The following is a 17,932-nucleotide window of genomic DNA, read 5'->3' as shown; positions in this document are numbered from 1 at the left end:
CACTGACTGGTGGCTGTTTTATTTTCCCAGAAGGTCCTGGATGTAGTATTCTTCCAGGGCATTCTGTGGGACAAAACAGTGGTCAACACGTGCAAAAACTAGTATCCACAGCGTGGTATGTGGTGATGCTGATGATTTGCCCCAGAATGACATTATGCCTGACTGTCGGGCATTTTCAGAAATGGCAGCCATCAGTCACTGATTGCCCCGCTGAAATTTGTCAGCCCTCCCTTATTTGGCCCTCCTACAGATAGCCTATTTATTTCATTCACATACCACCTTTTTCTCCAAGGAGCTCAAGGTGGTGTACATAGTTTTCCCCTCCCAATTTCATCCTCACAACAACCCTATGAGGTAAATTAGGTTGAGCAACAGTGACTGGCCCAAGGTCACCCAGTAAGCTTCATGACTGAATGGGGATTCGAACCCTGGTCTCCCAGGTCATAGTCCAGCAAAAGCTATTACACCACACTGGGGTGTATATGCTTCAGTTTGGCCCTAATATGGATACAATACCAGTAAAATCAGGCAGTTTCAAAGTTGTCATTTAACTTCTTTCATTTGACTATCCCTAGGATGCATACATATTCAGTCTCTTAATTCACACATACACATACCTACTTACCTACCTTGGGCATTGTAAAAATGTCTGATTCAAAAAAATTCTGGAAAACTGAGTAAGTGAATGTACCATGTTAGTCCATTTCCCAGAGGATGGCGCTTACCTCTCTTCAGTTGGCAGATGTGCAAGCAGCCTTGACTCTCGAAGCATGCCTATCGTAGATCTCCAGTGATGATTTTCTAATACAGAGACATTCTGGAGAAGAAGGAAACAAATAACAAGTGAGAACACCCTGATCAGGTGAGAAGCCATGTGCACACAGATGCAGGTATCTACATGTATTCTTAACTGAATGGGCAACTGCATAGGCCAATGGCTGCTGTCCACATAATTCCTCAGCCCTATGAACAAGTCAGGGCTACATAGTTCCAGTTGGATACTTGAAATGATGTGGATCAATTGTTTGCAATGAACTGGGTAATAGGGCTCCTTCCTTAGCTTTACCAGTGTAACAACATTATGCATCCTCAATTAACATAATTATGTGTGTGTTAATTTGTATGTTACCTTTGGTCCTAATAATATGATTAACTCTGATGGTAGCTGGTGAGTTATAATGACAAGGCAGAAAAGAGAAGGAAAATGACCTCATGTTTCCAGTTTTAATTGCCTATAAAAGTTAGAGGCAAAGTCTTCACAAGATAACACAACATTTTTCATAGTAGAACTGTGGTCCCAAGGTCCTTGTCATCATTGTTTAAAGCCATGCTGTCCTTGTGACATTAGGGGCTCGAATTAGACCCTTGTACTTTGGGAGGCAAATTATGGTGCTTGGTACATGCTGTTCCCATCTGAAAATCTCAGGTCAGGAAAGGCAGTTTCATTATGCATAAATGATTGAATGTATTAGAAGTAACAAATTTCCTGTTGGAATTATTCATGCAACAACCATCTTTCTGTATACTTCTATATTTAGTGGTATCTAACAAATGAAATTCTTACTTATTATTGGTAAGCAGCATTTCTGCACACCTCAAGATGTATCAGCAAATGGCTGATGGGTTCTGATGCCAAGGTGTATAAGAAGCCCCATAGACTAGGCAAGTGGATACTAAGAGGGCTTTGGAATGGAAAGATTTTAGTAAATAAAATATGGTTTTTAAATGGCACAAAGGTGGCACTCAAAAGTCATGCTTTGGATCTTTTAAAATAAAGTAGATGCCTCTGGTTATGAATGTGGAGGTGATATATGGGTTGCTGATCCATGTCGTTGATAAGTTTATTGCCATGCCATAGGCCATTACAACATTTAAAATTCTGTAATTAAACAATTATTACACAGAACCACCAGCTCTAATAATAAAATATGTTAAACTCTAAAAATAACACAATTAAAACTAAAAAACCAACAGCCTCTGAAAGCCCTAAAACCCTTGATTTATAAGGTGCTTGGCCCTCAACTTTTGAGCAGCCAGGGCAAAATGGGCCACCCTATAGGTGACCATGAAATCAGTATCAGCAAGAAGAAAGTATATAATTTGTTCTTCACCATAAGAGCCCAAACACTTGATCAAGGGATCAAGGTATTTAAGTCTTGGGTGTGAGTAGAGTGGGCATTCGAGTAGATAATGAGGCAGATCTTCTACCTTTCCCGAAAGGCAAATGCACAACCTCTGGCACCGCGGAATCTGTTGATGACGGCCAGACATAAAAGCACTAGGCATTGTCTGCAATCTTAAAGCTGTAAAAGCGTGTCTCAGATGTACAGATAAAAGATTCGACAGATACTTAGCCATTAGATGATCAGATTTAAATGTGCTATACCACTTTGAGAACTTAGAGTTGGAAATTGCTTACCTATCCAACCATATACAATGTCGTTCTATCTGTTCTCGCAGTTTAGCTTTATTCAGTAAAGAAAAGGGCAGAGGTGTGATATGATATTGATGGCATATAATCGAAAATCTAGAGTGCCAATAACTGGCCAACACGGCCAGATCAAAACAGGCCTTCGCCAAAGTCTTGGCAGTTGCGTTAGTTAACAATATCCAATACGTTAACAAGGATTTATGGATCTGGGCACTAATGGGGAAAAGGCCAGATTCGGCTCGTAAGAACGCGGAAGGAGTGCCAGGAGGTAAGCGCATAAGCTGTCTAATGAAACTATTTTGAATGGCTTCTAGGGAAGGGAAGGAAGAGACTTCCCAACCCTGATCCATGTCATGTTACATTTTTAGCACATTATCCTAATAGACCTGAAACTTACATTTTTATGCATTGTATCCCCACACACACTTCCAAAACATAACTGAAATCACCCTTACTTATAGTATTTTATTACAGCCGTTCACTTACAACTAAATACTGCAACCAGGAGGCATTCAATTGCATACTGGATATTTAGGTTTGCACTATTAAAGTAAGTTAAAGTGTTCTGGGCAACAAATCTATTTTTTTTAAAAAGACTTTTTACAGTTAGAAAAATGATGGGAAAATCCACTAAGAGTGTGGGATAAATGACCGATTAAGGGGAAGACCTATAACTACCACACAAGCAAATTGGGATGAATGCTCATTGTTGTATAACCTCATCAAAAATGCCCAGTACTTAATAAACATGTCATCTGGAGGAGCCTCCTGATTGTAATGAATGTCTCAGCTATTTCTCCATGCCTATATGAAACACTTTTAATGCAACAGATGTATAAAACATCACAGATAATTTAGTCTGAATCTTGCTTTGTTACAAAGTTAAGGTTTCTTGTTTGCTTTATAATTTCTAAATTGGTTTATTGTGCTTGTCTTCGACTAGAATCATGACATTGCCCACTAGATTCTTTCTTTTGAAGTTAGCATAATGTGGGTTTCCCTCTGATGAGGGTGTTCATGTGAGGTTGAAGACACTTGGCAAATATACTTCAGAAGATCCTTGACATAGCTAATTATCTATCGTATGTGTATGTGATTATATTATGTAACATTTTGGTTTATCTGTGAAGAGTGTGTAGTTGTCAAAAAGCAATCTGCCTTTATTTCATAGGATAATAATATTCATCTGACTTTTCTTTCCACCCCATCCAGAAGCCCTGACATTTAGAGGGGTCTGGAGCAGTGCCCCAGATCATCACAGCTGTATGTCTTATGTTTGGCTGTAGCTTGTCAAAACTGATAGAGCAAGCTGAGCTAGTCACAGGATATCTCAGCATCCTTCTGTCACAGCCTTGGCTCTCATAGACCTGTCTGTTCCTTTATCTTAGTGTAGAAGGACAGTCTGGACTGTTACACAACTCACATCTTTAAGGAGAGAGATTCGTAGGAGTGAGAGCTGAAGAGACAGAATTGTTCTAATCACAGACTTAGCAACACTAATTTAGCTCACCAGAAGCAAGCAGTGCACAAGCAAAAGTGGCCAGTGAAACCCAAGTCACATACAATATTAACAGGCTATTAGGAAGTATAAAATGTAACCTACATTAGTAAAATAAATCCTCAGATTCTTTGGCCAAAGTTAGACACTTCAGATACAAAAGTAACTGCTCACTCTGGGCAGTTTCTCACGCTGCTTTTTGAAGACAGCCTTGGGAAATGTACTTAGGTCTCAAAAGTTATAAAATTCACATTTTTAAAAATGCAACTAAAGTTATAAAATTGCAATATTCGGTTTTCTACCTTGGGAAAAAGTCATGTAAACTCTGGAACCATTTCCATATATTTCTCCTTTATGATTCTCCTTTTCTATGCAAATAAACATTTTACAATTTCAACATCACAGTTAATCAGACATAATTATATCTATGGCTGTATGTATGGTACTACTACTACTACTTTGTCTTTTTTTTAAGTCAGACTTTGGCACCCAGGCAATCCAAATTTTGTGACTAGAAAATTGGAACTCCGCAACTTGTGAAAATTAAGCAAATTTGCATATATTTTTTTCCAGTTGTGTATTACATTCTTGTTTTGTTGGTCTTAGGGACATAAGAGGATCTACACAGGCAATGGAAATCTTTCCTGACACTTTCAAGTCTATCTTTGCAGCTATATAAACTTGTGGTTTTTTAAAAAATATATTTTACCATTACCACCTTCTGTGCTTTTTCTATATTCCTGTGGAATCATACCCAAAGCCATAAGGTTATCTTTGAAGAAAAGGCTTTTGTTTCAAAAATAAGAGCTGTTTCATATGGATGCATTGCTTGAAACACACTACCTCTTTGTCTGCTGTGCATACAGTCCACTTTTTATATGGCAAATAAGTTATCTGAATAGTATGACACAGGCCTAAATGACAATGTGGCATGCCCTCTGGCATACCGCAGAGCCTCTTCCAGATATAAAGTAGGCAATTAGGAACTGGGGTGTGAGGGTGGAGAAAAACAGTTCGCTACTTCCTAGATAGTCATTAAAAAAGGGAAAAATTTCAGCTCTTAGTTGAAAAAAAATAACAGCATGCCTGAAGGGCATTCTCACCTGGTATAAACTGGCAAGATGGTGTTTCGTTTTTATCAAAAATGGTTGGTTTACTCCTGGATGATCTACATCATGTGCTGCTGCAGCCAGTAGTCCAAGCATAATGTCGAGAGGCGTGAGGAAGTTGGCAAGCTGTAACCGTGGAAAAATTAATGCAGGATTAAATGAAATATGAAAGATGTCTCTTACCATACACAGTCAAATTTACTCATGTCCAAAAACTGTTCAGCTTTTATGACAATGCAAAGCAATCTCATTATTCAGCCTATTTTCATGATACTTATGAGGCTATAAAGGCTCTTCAGTTTATGTTGCAGGTCCATAATACTGATTTTTGCAGTAACATGCTTAAGAGCACTTCCAGCTGTTTTTGGGTTTGATTCAGTCACATACCACCCAATTCAGCTGCACAATTAAAGTTGATTTTGTCCTTGTGTGCATCAAACCCACTTCTAAAATAAATAAATCAGACTTTTTGCAATAAAGAAAATGATGAGATAACATAAATTGTGAGATAACATTTGGTGATGCACTGGCTGCCCATTAGCTACCAGGCCAAGTTCAAGGTTCTGGTTTTGGTGTACAAAGCCCTGTGCAGCTTGGGACTAGGATACCTGAAAGATTGTCTCACCCCTTATATACCCAGCCAATCACTGTGCTCTGCAGGTGAGGGCCTCCTGAAAATACCATCTTATCAGGAGGTCCATTCCGTACAACATAGGAAGCAGACCTTTGGAATTCCCTCCTCTTAAATATTAGACAGGCACCATCTCTGTTACCTTTTCAGTGCTTACAAAAGACTTTCCTCTTTCAATAAGCCTTTTATGTAGAGATGTTATCCCAGTCTGTGTCTGTTTTGAAATTGCTTTTAAATATGTTTTTAATGTTTTTTAATAATGTTTTAATATGTTTTAAAGTCTTTTGTTTTTGAGATGTTTTAAAATGCTTTTAGGGTTTCTGTTTGCTGCCCTGGGCTCCTTCTGGGAGGAAAGGTGGGATAATAAATAAATAAATAAATATTATATAACCTCCCTGCAAACAAATCAGAATGAATGTTCAATAAATAGCTGAAATTTTCTAATCTCCCCACACACTTCATGAAAACAAATCAGAATGAATGCTCAATAAACAGGTTGCTTGGAAGTGATTTCAGTTCAAGCAAGCAAGCAACTGAGATGCCAACTATTACAACAATGCTCAAACAGGGAGATGGATGATATACATAAGTACCTTTTGAAAATCTGCTGCCAAAGTCTAATGTAGATACAAATGATACCAGCCAAACCTTATCATGCACAGTGGTGCCAGAGCGACAAATATTAATGGTGAGCAAAAGTAGTGTATTGTAAAAGAACATTATTTTATCAAATCTCAAAAACCAATGTAGCACTTTGATTTATGACTTTGTGGGGGGGAACCCAGCTGTTCTGTCGCTGGCTGGCATTCATGAATAACAGAATTGTGAACGGCTTTACTGACAATGACAAACAAATGGAAAAGTGTTTAAGTTGTAGCAAACTACATACACACAGATATATTCATCAGCTGTCCTGTCGATTTGGGAACTGTGGCTTTAAGGTTACCTGTAGGTCCTTCATATGTTATAACTGGCTTCATTGTACAGCAAAGGATTTTCATTTCCAATATACTAGGTATACTCCTTGGTATCTGATTAAAAAGGTCTCAGTCAAACTTGATGTTAGGAGGGAAATCATGGAGATTGCTAATCCCGTGTTTTCCTTATAATAATAATCTGATGGCCAGGGGTCCATTTCCAAGGGAGAAGATGAGGTTTCCTTTGGATAATCTTGTATCTCAATTATTTTATTAGTTCCACACCCCCAGCTGGAAGAGAACCCAGATGGATGAAAAATTACCTCAGTGGAGGGACGTTTACAGGGCAGAATTGATTGCAGAAGGGGTTAAGCATGCCTGCTTATCCTTCTTGGTAAATGCTCCCTGCAAGATATCTCATTATTTCAGCAAATGTCAAATGTGGGACTGGGAAATATTCATTTCCTGGCATAATGGCCTTGTTCAGAAGAAATGCTAGCATTTCAGTTTCAAACTAACCAGAGCTCCTCTGGTTATAGACTATGTCCATAAAAGGCCTACAGTTTGGCTTTCAGCAGGGATGGGAAGAAACTCTGCTTTAGATCCCAAAGAACCTCTGACAGTCAGTGTAGACTACCTGGCTAGCCGGTCCATTGTTCTGGTTTTGTGGCTCTTACTTGTTTTATTAGTCCTTATGTATGGGAAAATGTGCAGCTTTAGTCCTAATATTTGTATCTGGCTTGCTCTACTCCCTTTAATAGGAATATTCATTCATATCTGTTCAAAATGTTATCAGAGCTGAGGACCTTGATTAGCATTTCTGACTGCATGAGTCAGTATGGCTAATGGTTATTTTTGTTACATCTAGTCCCTGTGACAGGGACTTCTCTTAGATCTAGCAACCCTGTACTCCCTTCTCCACTGTCATCCACCTGCCTGTTTGCAACCTCTTGCTTTAGAGCAGTTCAGCTAATTAGTGCCAGAGGCTTCACTGCCACAAGCAAAATAAAATTTCAATTTAAGGAGTGCATTTATTAGTAGAATGGGCTCAGGATGTGCTTTTGAAAAATGATCTTAACAATTCTCAGTGGGAAAGTAATATAGTTACCTTGGGCTCCTTTAGATAGCAGTGCATAGCTTGGGTGACATCAGCAGCATGAACAGCATTGTGGTATGGGTTTTGGCTATGGTAATCTTCTTGTACCATAACTAGGAGTAAAAGAGGAAAAATATTAGCATAGCCCTTGCCAGTGCTGTATGGAATAGGGTCAGGCAGAAACTAAGCACCCCCACTTATTCTACAGCAGGGACGATGTAATCTCCTGGGGTGCTGTTTGCCAATCCCTTGTATACCAAAAGGTTTTCCCACAAAATAAGCTAAGGAGAGGAAGAAATAGGTTAGTATGCATGGCTATGGGTTAAACTGTCACTTATATTTTGAAAAACTCAAAAGTCCTTTGATAAACCAAAATGTCACAAAATAGTGAGCAGGCTTTTGAGTCCAACAGAATTCTTCATCAGGCTGGTTGTTAGGTAAAGCAGAAGGTGAGTGATGTTAGTAAAGCAGGAGTCAGGGTAAGAAAAAAAGCAGTCCTTGGCTCCTACTGGGAGGAAGGACAGGATATAAATCTAAACAATTAATAAATAAATAATAAATTTAAAAAGCTGGCGTTGTATTGAAGCCATAATGTCAGTGTTGGTCAAAGGTTCATTTTATTGTATAGTCTTAGAAGGGGAATGGCTATGGGGGTTGTCATGAAGAGCAGCTGCACTTCAAAATTTACCACTGTACCTTACACAAACCATGATTATCCTTTGAATATGTGGGTAAAATGTGTTTGGACATTCAACTGACTGGAGCTCTTTCTAATAAATTTAATGGCTTGGCGCTCTTACAGCACTGTCCCTTGGTGGAAGAAAAAACATACACTCTAGAAAGGGTTTGTCAGACTTTTAAAGGATTTGAAACCTACTTTATAAATCACCCTTTTACTGCTTTTAATGAAAGCACTGATTCAGAAGAAAAATAAATAGTATTGGGGCAAGGACAGAGGGGAAAAATCTGTGGTGGTGTGATTATTTTCCATAGGAAGTGGGCCATCACTGTGGGAAATAGTTCCACCTATCGTGCGAAGGCAAGAATGTTTTTGAAGTCAAGACTAGGGACGTCATGCCCCTCCCACTCTCCAGTTCATTCTTGCCTTCGTACGAACAAGATTGGAATTTCACGTAGCATTTAGCTAAGTCTCGTATTTGTTTGTCTTTTTCTCTTCAAAACCTTTTTTCTGTTTTTTGTGTCTAGCCTACTGAGGATCCCCTCAGAGACCGCGGCTGCGGCTCTCTTCCCCCTTTCCTCAGGGCTATTTAATTTCTTTTATTCCCTTGATTGGGGTGCTCCCTCTGAGACCGCGGCTGCGGCTCTCTTTATTTTTGCAGTTTCAAGCCCCCTCCCCCCCCGTAGCCAGGGGGTTCCCTCAGTGACCGCGGCTGCGGTTCTTTTTTTTTTTATCGCTTTTGATCGCTTGTGAGGGAAGGGGAATCCCCCTCCCTCCCCCCCCTGATCGTTGCCGCGGCTGCGGCTGATCCGATCTCAGCGGGAGCTTGCAGCTGCGGCTCCCGCCGTTACTACTTTACCGCAGACCGCCCTCACTACGTGGCTTAAATCCCACTGCGAAGGGCTTTACAGACCGCACGGCGGCTCTCTCTGCGGCGGCTGCCGTTTTTTCCTCTACCTGCTCTTCCAGAGTTTTTTCCAACCGCTACTGCGGCTTTCGGCGAGTCCGTGCTGGCCAGCCCTTCCCCCAGTTCGCTTGCGACGGCCGCCATTGCTCCTTCTCCCTCAGCCCCCTTTTGATCGTTTTTTCCCGCCCGTTTTTTTCCGGGCGCCATTTTTTGAAATTCAAAATTCCCGCCTTTTTTGTTACCATCTATTTAGCTTCGGATACCTCCCCTGCAGGCTATCTATCTGTATGTTTGTGTATATGTGCTGCTGACAAACTTACACAAGGCTGATTTACACACATTTTTACTGTGGCTGTAATCATAGTGGCTGAATTGTATTATTAAGGCTGGAGCTCCAATCCTAGTGGGCTGGATTGTATTATCAAGGCTGGAGCTTTAATCCTAGTGGCTGGATTATATTATCAAGGCTGGAGTTTTAATCCTAGTGGCTGGATTACATTATCAAGGCTGGAGCTTTAATCCTAGTGGCTGGATTACATTATCAAGGCTGGAGCTTTAATATCAGTGGCTGACTTGTATTAAATCTGATTTACATTACATATCCTGCCCCCTATGGGGCCGTGAACAAGCCAAAAACCCAGCCCACAGCACTAATCTGAGTGTGCCAACTCTAAAACAGCCTATATTATATTAACGTTGATACCTCTGTGCATTCTGCCCCCTCTGTGGCAGTGCATTTGCCATCTGCCAGTGTATCCTACCCCCTCCGTGGTAGTACGCTGTGCCAGTTCGGGTCTTTACATCCTGCCCCCTCCGTGGCAGTGTACTGCACCCAGGTTCATATAAGATGGCAGAAGAGCCAGGCATGTCACCATCAACACACATGGTGCCAGATCAGCCAGACATGCCACAATCAGCCAAGCCACAACATACTAACACGTCTAAGACCAGACATGCCAAAGCACTGGCTAAGACAAAACATCTTTCCAGCCATAGTAAACCAAAGCGCCCTCGTTATGTCTCTGTGCCAACAACCACCACAGCACAGACACACATAAGTGATATTTTCCATTCTCCTGCTACTGCCTCTGACGAGGAAGAGTTTGTTGGCTTTCCCCCTCACGGTTCACCTAACGAACCTACCTCTGGCTTACCGCCTCAGACATCTGTTCCAACAGCCCACCAGGCACATACATCTCACACATCTGGTCTGCAGCTGTCTCCTGATTTCCTCTCCCAACTCCAAGCCATGCTGGCTTATTTCACACAAATGCAGTCACTACCACAGGTTCCTGCCATACCCCCACTCAACATGGACCAACACGCGTTCCATGCTGCTCATCCTTCCTGCTCGCCAGATCCCTTCGATGTAGCCAGAGGCAGATGTACGGACGAAGCCTCGTATGCGGAGGAGTTAACTTTCACTGACCATGTTGAAGGAGACGACTGGAGCGACTATTCAGATCATGAGGAGGATACATCGTATCGCTTGTTCAATACCTCAGATTACCAACCGCTCGCACGTAGGGTACTTCATACCCTTGGTCTCCAGACTGCGCCCTCAACTTCGTCCGCTCCAACTCTCAAAGGGGCCAAGGTCCTCAAATCCCCTGCACCTACTGAACACTACATCCCGGTGCCGGACCCAATTGCCAAATTAGCTTCCGAAGAATGGGCCCACCCGCTCAAAGCTAGACGCTTCAAGAACATGGCTGACAGACTTTACGCCCTAGCCCCAGACTTCGCCACCAAGTTAGATGTCCCTGGCACAGATGAACCGATCGCTCGCCTCGTTTCACGATCTATCTTGCCCAGGGAAGGGGAATCCCACCTAAAAGATACTACTGAACGTCGAATAAACTTCGCCCTCCGCAAGAACCACGAGGCCACTGCCCTAGCCATGCGTGCCTCCGCCTCAGCCTCCATCTTCTCCAGAGCATCTATGATGTGGATGGATGAACTTCTAGAGGATGATAACCCTGATCCTGTCGCCTTCAAAAGAGCACTATTGAAATTACGTAAGACAGCAGCCTTTGTGGCCGATGCCACTTTGGATGCCACCCAATTAGGGGCACGAGCCATGACGACTCAAATAGTCGCTCGTCGTACCCTCTGGCTTCACCACTGGCAAGCTGATTCAGCGGCCAGATTGAACCTGTCCAAGGCTCCTTACTCCGGATCTCTACTCTTCGGCGAGGAAGCCCTAAAGGCAGTTCTGGTTGATCCAAAAGACGCCCATAAACCGGTTCTAGCCACAGTCAAGAACATCGACCACAGGCCCTTCAGGCGATTTCCCTCCTTTCGTTCTAACCAGCCTTTTCGAGGAACGCGGCCAGGAGGACGAGGCCGCGATTTCAGACCCTATGATTCCAACGCATTCAGGGGTTCCTGGAACCGACGCTTCCAAGGCAGAGGTCAGTACCAAGGGTGCAGGGGCAACTCATCATCCTCATATAGGGGAGGTCCTCGCCTACACAAGTAGTATTAACGCCATCCCCATAGGTGGCAGATTACTTAATTTTGGAGATCGATGGCTGCGCCTTACTAAGGTCTCCTGGATCAGGGACCTCTTCACTTATGGCTATACCATAGAGTTCTGGGCAACCCCATCAGACAGATTCCACCCGTCTCCTTGCCCAAGGGCACCAGCCAGGCACAACATCATGCAGACAGCTATACATCACCTCTTGCACATAGCGGCAATAGAGCCAGTTCCCACAACTGAGAGATCGGAAGGGGTGTACTCCCTCCTATTTGCTGTGCCAAAACGAGATTTATCTTGGAGGGCGGTATTGGATCTCAAGTTTGTCAACTGTTTTGTAACATACCGCAAGTTCAAAATGGAATCTCTCCATTCCATTACCGAGAGTCTGCATGAAGACTTCCTGGCTTCTATCGGCCTTAAGGAAGCGTATCTCCATGTACCCATTTGCATAGCCCACAGAAAGTTTCTTCGGTTTGCTTTTGGCCACCAACATTTTCAATATAGAGCGATGCCTTTTGGCCTCTCCTCTGCTCCAAGAGTATTTTCCAAGGTGCTACTCATCCTAGTGGCTTACCTTCGGACCCAAGGGGTTCATATCTACCCATATTTGGATGATCTGCTCATACGGTCCAAATCTGAAGAGCTGGCTCATCATCATTTAATGATCACCCTCAATGTTTTGCAGACCTACGGCTGGCTTGTCAACTTCGACAAAAGCCATCTCCAACCAACCCAACGCCTACTACACCTTGGGGCAATGTTGGACACGCTGCAGGCAATGGTCTTCCTGGCTCCAGATCGCATCACTGCCATCACAAGCATCGCAAGGTCCCTGATGCAACAAACATCCGCAGACGTCATGCTTCTCGCCAGAGCGCTCGGGATGTTTATCTCCACAATCCACATTGTGCCCTGGGCTCGAGCTCACACTCAGCCCCTTCAGTGGACTCTGTTGCCTTTTCAAAAAGACATTGCCAGCTCCAACCATCGCAAAGTTCGTTTGAGCCCCGCTCTGCGCCTCTCCTTCCGCTGGTGGACCAAGGTTCAACACCTCTCCAAGGGCACGTCGTTCAGAGAACCCCGCAGAACCGTCGTGACCACAGACGCCAGCCTCATAGGTTGGGGAGCCCACTGCAACTCCCAGTACGTTCAGGGGGTTTGGCCCAACGCAGAGCAATCTCGAAGCATCAACTGGCTGGAACTAAAGGCTGTCCACTTGGCTCTATGTCATTTTCAGTCTCTGTTCCCTTTGCATCATGTGCTCATTCGAACAGACAACACGTGTGTAAAATCACATTTGAACAGACAGGGGGGCACCAGGTCTCGTCCTCTGCAGGACTTAACCTCCCTCATCTTTGTCTGGGCAGAACAATATCTACAATCCCTGAAAGCAGAGCACCTCAGAGGGATTTGGAATGTGACAGCAGACTGGCTCAGCAGACAACAGGTCTTCCCGGGAGAATGGAAACTTCATCCAGCCATTTTCCATCGTCTCCAGTGTCGGTTCGGCGCCCTCTCAGTCGACCTGTTTGCTTCCAGTCACAATTGCCAGCTTCCAAGGTACTTTGCTCGATACCTGGACTCAACAGCAGAAGCAGTGGATGCTCTGACAACACCGTGGCCAGACGGTCTATTGTACGCCTTTCCTCCCATACCATTGTTAGCCAAAACCTTGAGGAAGGCGCGAACCGAAAGGGCACAGCTGGTTCTGATAGCACCATTTTGGCCACGCCGACCGTGGTTCTCAGATCTTCTGGCAATGTCAATGATGGATCCTTGGACACTTCCAGTAACGCCAGACCTCCTATCCCAGGGCCCAGTACTGCACCAGGACCCTACTTGGCTCAATCTAACAGCGTGGCATTTGAACGGAGACACTTGAGGTCAGCTGGACTGTCTGACGCTGTGATTGATATTATTTTGGCCTCGAGAAGACCATCTACCACTCGCATTTATCAACATACCTGGGTGGCTTTCTCCAAGTGATGTCAGTCCCACCACCACGATCCATCCCAGGCCAATGTGCACCAGGTGCTCCAATTTCTCCATAGTGGCTTTATGATGGGACATCATAAATCAGCGTCTACTCTGTCATCCATTCTCTCAGTGTCCTCTCCTGGAGATCATATTTCCTCACATCCGTTCATCAAACGTTTTTTGAGGGGAGTCGCCCTACGTTCTCCGGCTGTTGTCCATCGGTTCCCCTCATGGAGTTTGCCGAAAGTCCTGCAGGCTTTGCAACGCCCTCCGTTTGAACCCATCAGGACTGTGCCCCTACGCATACTGTCCTTCAAGGTCCTGTTTCTGATTGCAATCACATCTGCCAGACGCGTTTCGGAGTTGGGCGCATTGTCTTCTGCTAGACACCTCTGCGTCTTCCATAAGGACTCTGTTGTGCTGAAGACTGACCCTTCCTTTCGTCCCAAGGTCGATTCAGTTTTTCATTGCAACCAGGACATTGTGTTGCCTTCCTTTTGCCCGGATCCTACCCATCCTCTTGAAAAGGTTTGGCATTCGTTAGATGTCCGGAGGGCTCTCAAGACCTACCTGTCTAGGACCCAAGAGATTCGACGAACGGAGTCTCTGTTTGTATCCTTTCATCCAGGGTCTATGGGGCTTAAAGTTTCCAATCCTACCTTATCCCGTTGGTTAAGGGCATGCATTACCTTAGCATATGAGTCCCTGAAGCTGCCAGTTCCTGCTAGTATAACAGCTCATTCTACTAGGTCAGCTGCCACTTCGGCTGCTTTTGCTACTAATGCTCCTGTTGCCGATATTTGTAGGGCCGCAGTCTGGTCTTCCCCACACTCGTTTATAAGACATTATAAAATTGATCGTTATGCCTCTGCTGATGCTTCTTTTGGCAGACGAGTGTTGCAACAGGTTCTTAATGAGGATTAACATGTGGGTGGTCCCTCCCTATATGGGTTGCTTTGGTACATCCCACAGTGATGGCCCACTTCCTATGGAAAATGTACCATTGGTCTCACCTGAAAGGTGATTTTCATAGGAAGGGGCCATCACGACCCTCCCAGTTGGAGGATAACTAGCGATTTTATCAATGGGTTACATGTTATTGTTTCCATATTATATTTAAATGTAAGAGTGAAGTCAAGACTTTTAGTTCTGTTATGTTATGAAGTTATGTTAGAGTCATGTTGTTATGCATGTGACTATTATGTTATTTTCCTGGCGGGCCTGTTGGCCTTGTTCTTGTATTTTTAGATATCTCTTTTAGACTCGCTACGAATGAACTGGAGAGTGGGAGGGGCATGACGTCCCTAGTCTTGACTTCAAAAACATTCTTGCCTTCGCACGATAGGTGGAACTATTTCCCACAGTGATGGCCCCTTCCTATGAAAATCACCTGCTTTTTTGCTGCAGGAGATTGACAAAACTTCTCTGGAAATTGTCTCAAAATCAAACCTCCCAAAATTACCCCTGTACTAAAGCAGACAAAGACCAGACAGCCTGAATTTGGATTATCACTTTTTTACCTGGCATTTTAAAATTCCCTTGATTACTTGTATTTTTCAGTTCTGGAATAGTTAAATTTCTTCCAGAAAGCTGGCAGAGAACTTTACAGCTCTCTCTGCTCCTATTAGCATAAGAAGTGAGAATTGTACAGAGAATTTGCTGCTGAAGTCTGATTCTGCCATGTAGTTGTCCAATTTCAGTCCACCACAGACTAATAAAGAAAATGTCACACTAACCCAACACTTAAGAAGAATGCATTCATGTAATAAGGTTGACAAAAGTACTTACCTAAGAATCTATGTAATGTAACCATGTCTAAGTGGAAATGGTGGATAAGCCCATGTACATTGAAGAGGTGGCACAGCAAGGTTACCAGGCTGTTACCTGAGAGAACAGACAGACTTGTATTAACCTGATAACAAAATCTCGTAATGATGTTTATAATTGTTTAATTAGCACCCTTGTTAATTGTGTTATTGACTAGCCTCATCCAGGAGTTACTGCATGTGATGTGTTTGCAAGTTTCATATTTTTTACTTTATGGATGATTTCAGTAGAATGCAGCCTTCAGGTATTCAGAATAGTATTGCCATGGCCCCAGAAATACAGGAACGCTGGCTCCATAACCCTAGAAACCTTCCTTCTACTTCTCAATGACATAAAAACAGAGCCTACTGTTACTTGCGTGACAAGAAAACCCCTCTGGTAATGGTATTTTCAAAAGCATGCCCCAAAATAACGCCCATAGGATAGGAAGGGCCATAGCATGGTGATTAATTCACATAAGTTGCATGAACAAGGTCCCATGTTCAAACCTTAACATCTCCAGTTTAAAAGGAAGTGAGGCTGGGAAAGACCCATTATCTCAGACTCTGGTGAGCTGCTGGCAAGCAGTAGTGGGCCAGCAGGACCGATGTTTTGACTCAGTGTAAGACGCCTTCTTGTGTTTACCATACAGACTAATGAATATCTGCTTGGGACATGGGAAAAATTCACTCCTGTAATGAACTATATCAGTTGTGCTCAAACCTCCTCCCCTTTCCACATCAGTTTGTCTGCTGAAAACTACCATGGGCTACCTGTATATTGCAGAGGATCCTGAGTATATTTTAGGGTACATGTGTGGTTCTTATGGAGCAGTAGCCTGATCTCTGCACACAGAACTGTTCTGCAGTGACCCACTGCAGAGGAAAATGAGTAGTGGTTGACAAGCTATTCTGTAGATAATTTATCCACCATTATCAGTTTTCACATTAGAGAAAGACCTGCTAAGCTTTTTTTTGGGGGGGGGGGAATCAGGGTTTCTGGCATCCTAAGTTTGAAAATTACTGAATGGACAGGCATTGTGCTTTTACTTCAGTTATTTTTATCCTCTTCATAGAGCAGAAAAATTAATATCTATGTATCTAATGTCAAAAAAATTACTGGGAAATCAGCAGTAGGGTGATTTGTATTGTCTAAGGTTAACAAGCAAATCTATGACCAATGAACGTATCCATCAAGCACAATAAATGTAATTTAATTTCATGGTTTGAAACTGCTGCATATACTATAGGAGACAAGAAACTTCCCTGTTTTATTTATTTATTTATTTTATTCAATTTATATCCCTCCCGCCCTTCCAGTAGGAGCCCATTTTGATCATTGGTAGCCATCCCAGCTCCTTTTGGAGGAACATAGGAAGCTACCTTATATGGAATCAGATCACTGGTCCATCTAGCTCAGTATTGTCAATACTGACTGGTAGCAGCTCTCCAGGGTTTCAGGAGATGCCAAGGGATTGCACCTTCTGCATGCAAAGCAGATGCTGTACCACAGAGTTATTGCCCTTCTCCAGGTAGGGAAGGAAATTATAATAATAGTTAATAATGTGACTGTGGGCTAAATAGCACATAGTGTGGTGTGGCTGCTTGGAAATGGGAAATCTTGTCCACAAGTCTCCCATATCACATCTAGTTTGGCCCTTGGGTGGTCTTTGTTCTCACATTTACAAAATATAACAAAAATGAAAGTTCTAAGCACTGAATTCAGATTCTGAATTCCTATATTTTTAAATTTCTGCAAATTCTGGAAATGGAAATTAATGGTTGCTAGTTAGTGGGTAACGCAGCCGAAGCTCTGCTCACGGCTGGAGTTCGATTCCAACGAAAGGAGGAAGTCGAATCTCCGGTAAAAGGGGTCGAGGTCCACTCAGCCTTGCATCCATCCGTGGTCAGTAAAATGAGTACCCGGCATATGCTGGGGGGTAAAGAAAGGCCGGGGATGGAACTGGCAATCTCACCCCATATATATGGTCTGCCTAGTAAACGTCGCAAGACATCACCCTAAGAGTCAGAAACAACATGCACTACAAGTGCGGGGACACCTTTACCTTTTTTAGTTATTGAAATTGCTCAATCTCAAGAACTAGGGGGAGATAACAGCATTTCTTTTTTCAACCAAGAAACTTCTAATAACAAATCCCAAGGAAATTGCATGATCTAGTTTTCCCAATTTATTTCAAAGGTAAATTCTGAGTTTGTAGCTGAAAATGGGCAGGATATGGTGTTTTGGGTTTTTAAATTTAAAAAAGCAGGATCTAGGTATGGAGGGAAATGAATATTAACAAACATCAAGAAGGGGCAGGAATAAAGGAATCAACACCCATATGCTACAATAGCTGTGTGCTGTGGTCCAGTACATCCTAACCACTGGACGTTGCA

The 17,932-nt window shown here is 43.1% G+C and overlaps 1 protein-coding gene across 6 annotated transcripts in view; it reads right to left on the bottom strand.

Annotated features, from left to right (window-relative positions):
• PDE7B (phosphodiesterase 7B) overlaps positions 1–17,932 on the bottom strand; it is a 309,082-nt gene that overhangs the window by 30,502 nt on the left and 260,648 nt on the right. For all 6 annotated transcript variants that reach the window (XM_061623935.1, XM_061623931.1, XM_061623932.1 and 3 more), the window contains 4 exons: positions 15,519–15,614; positions 7,695–7,795; positions 5,033–5,164; positions 726–817 (listed from right to left, as the gene is read on the bottom strand). In XM_061623935.1, coding sequence (XP_061479919.1) covers positions 726–817; positions 5,033–5,164; positions 7,695–7,795; positions 15,519–15,614 — 421 coding nt within the window. The remainder of the gene's footprint in view (positions 1–725; positions 818–5,032; positions 5,165–7,694; positions 7,796–15,518; positions 15,615–17,932) is intronic.

This window comes from Rhineura floridana, chromosome 4, assembly GCF_030035675.1.
Source record: "Rhineura floridana isolate rRhiFlo1 chromosome 4, rRhiFlo1.hap2, whole genome shotgun sequence".
In the NCBI taxonomy this organism is placed as follows: Eukaryota; Metazoa; Chordata; class Lepidosauria; order Squamata; family Rhineuridae; genus Rhineura; species Rhineura floridana.
Note: the sequence above shows the minus strand (reverse complement) of the source record. Positions and strands in the feature narration are given on the sequence as shown.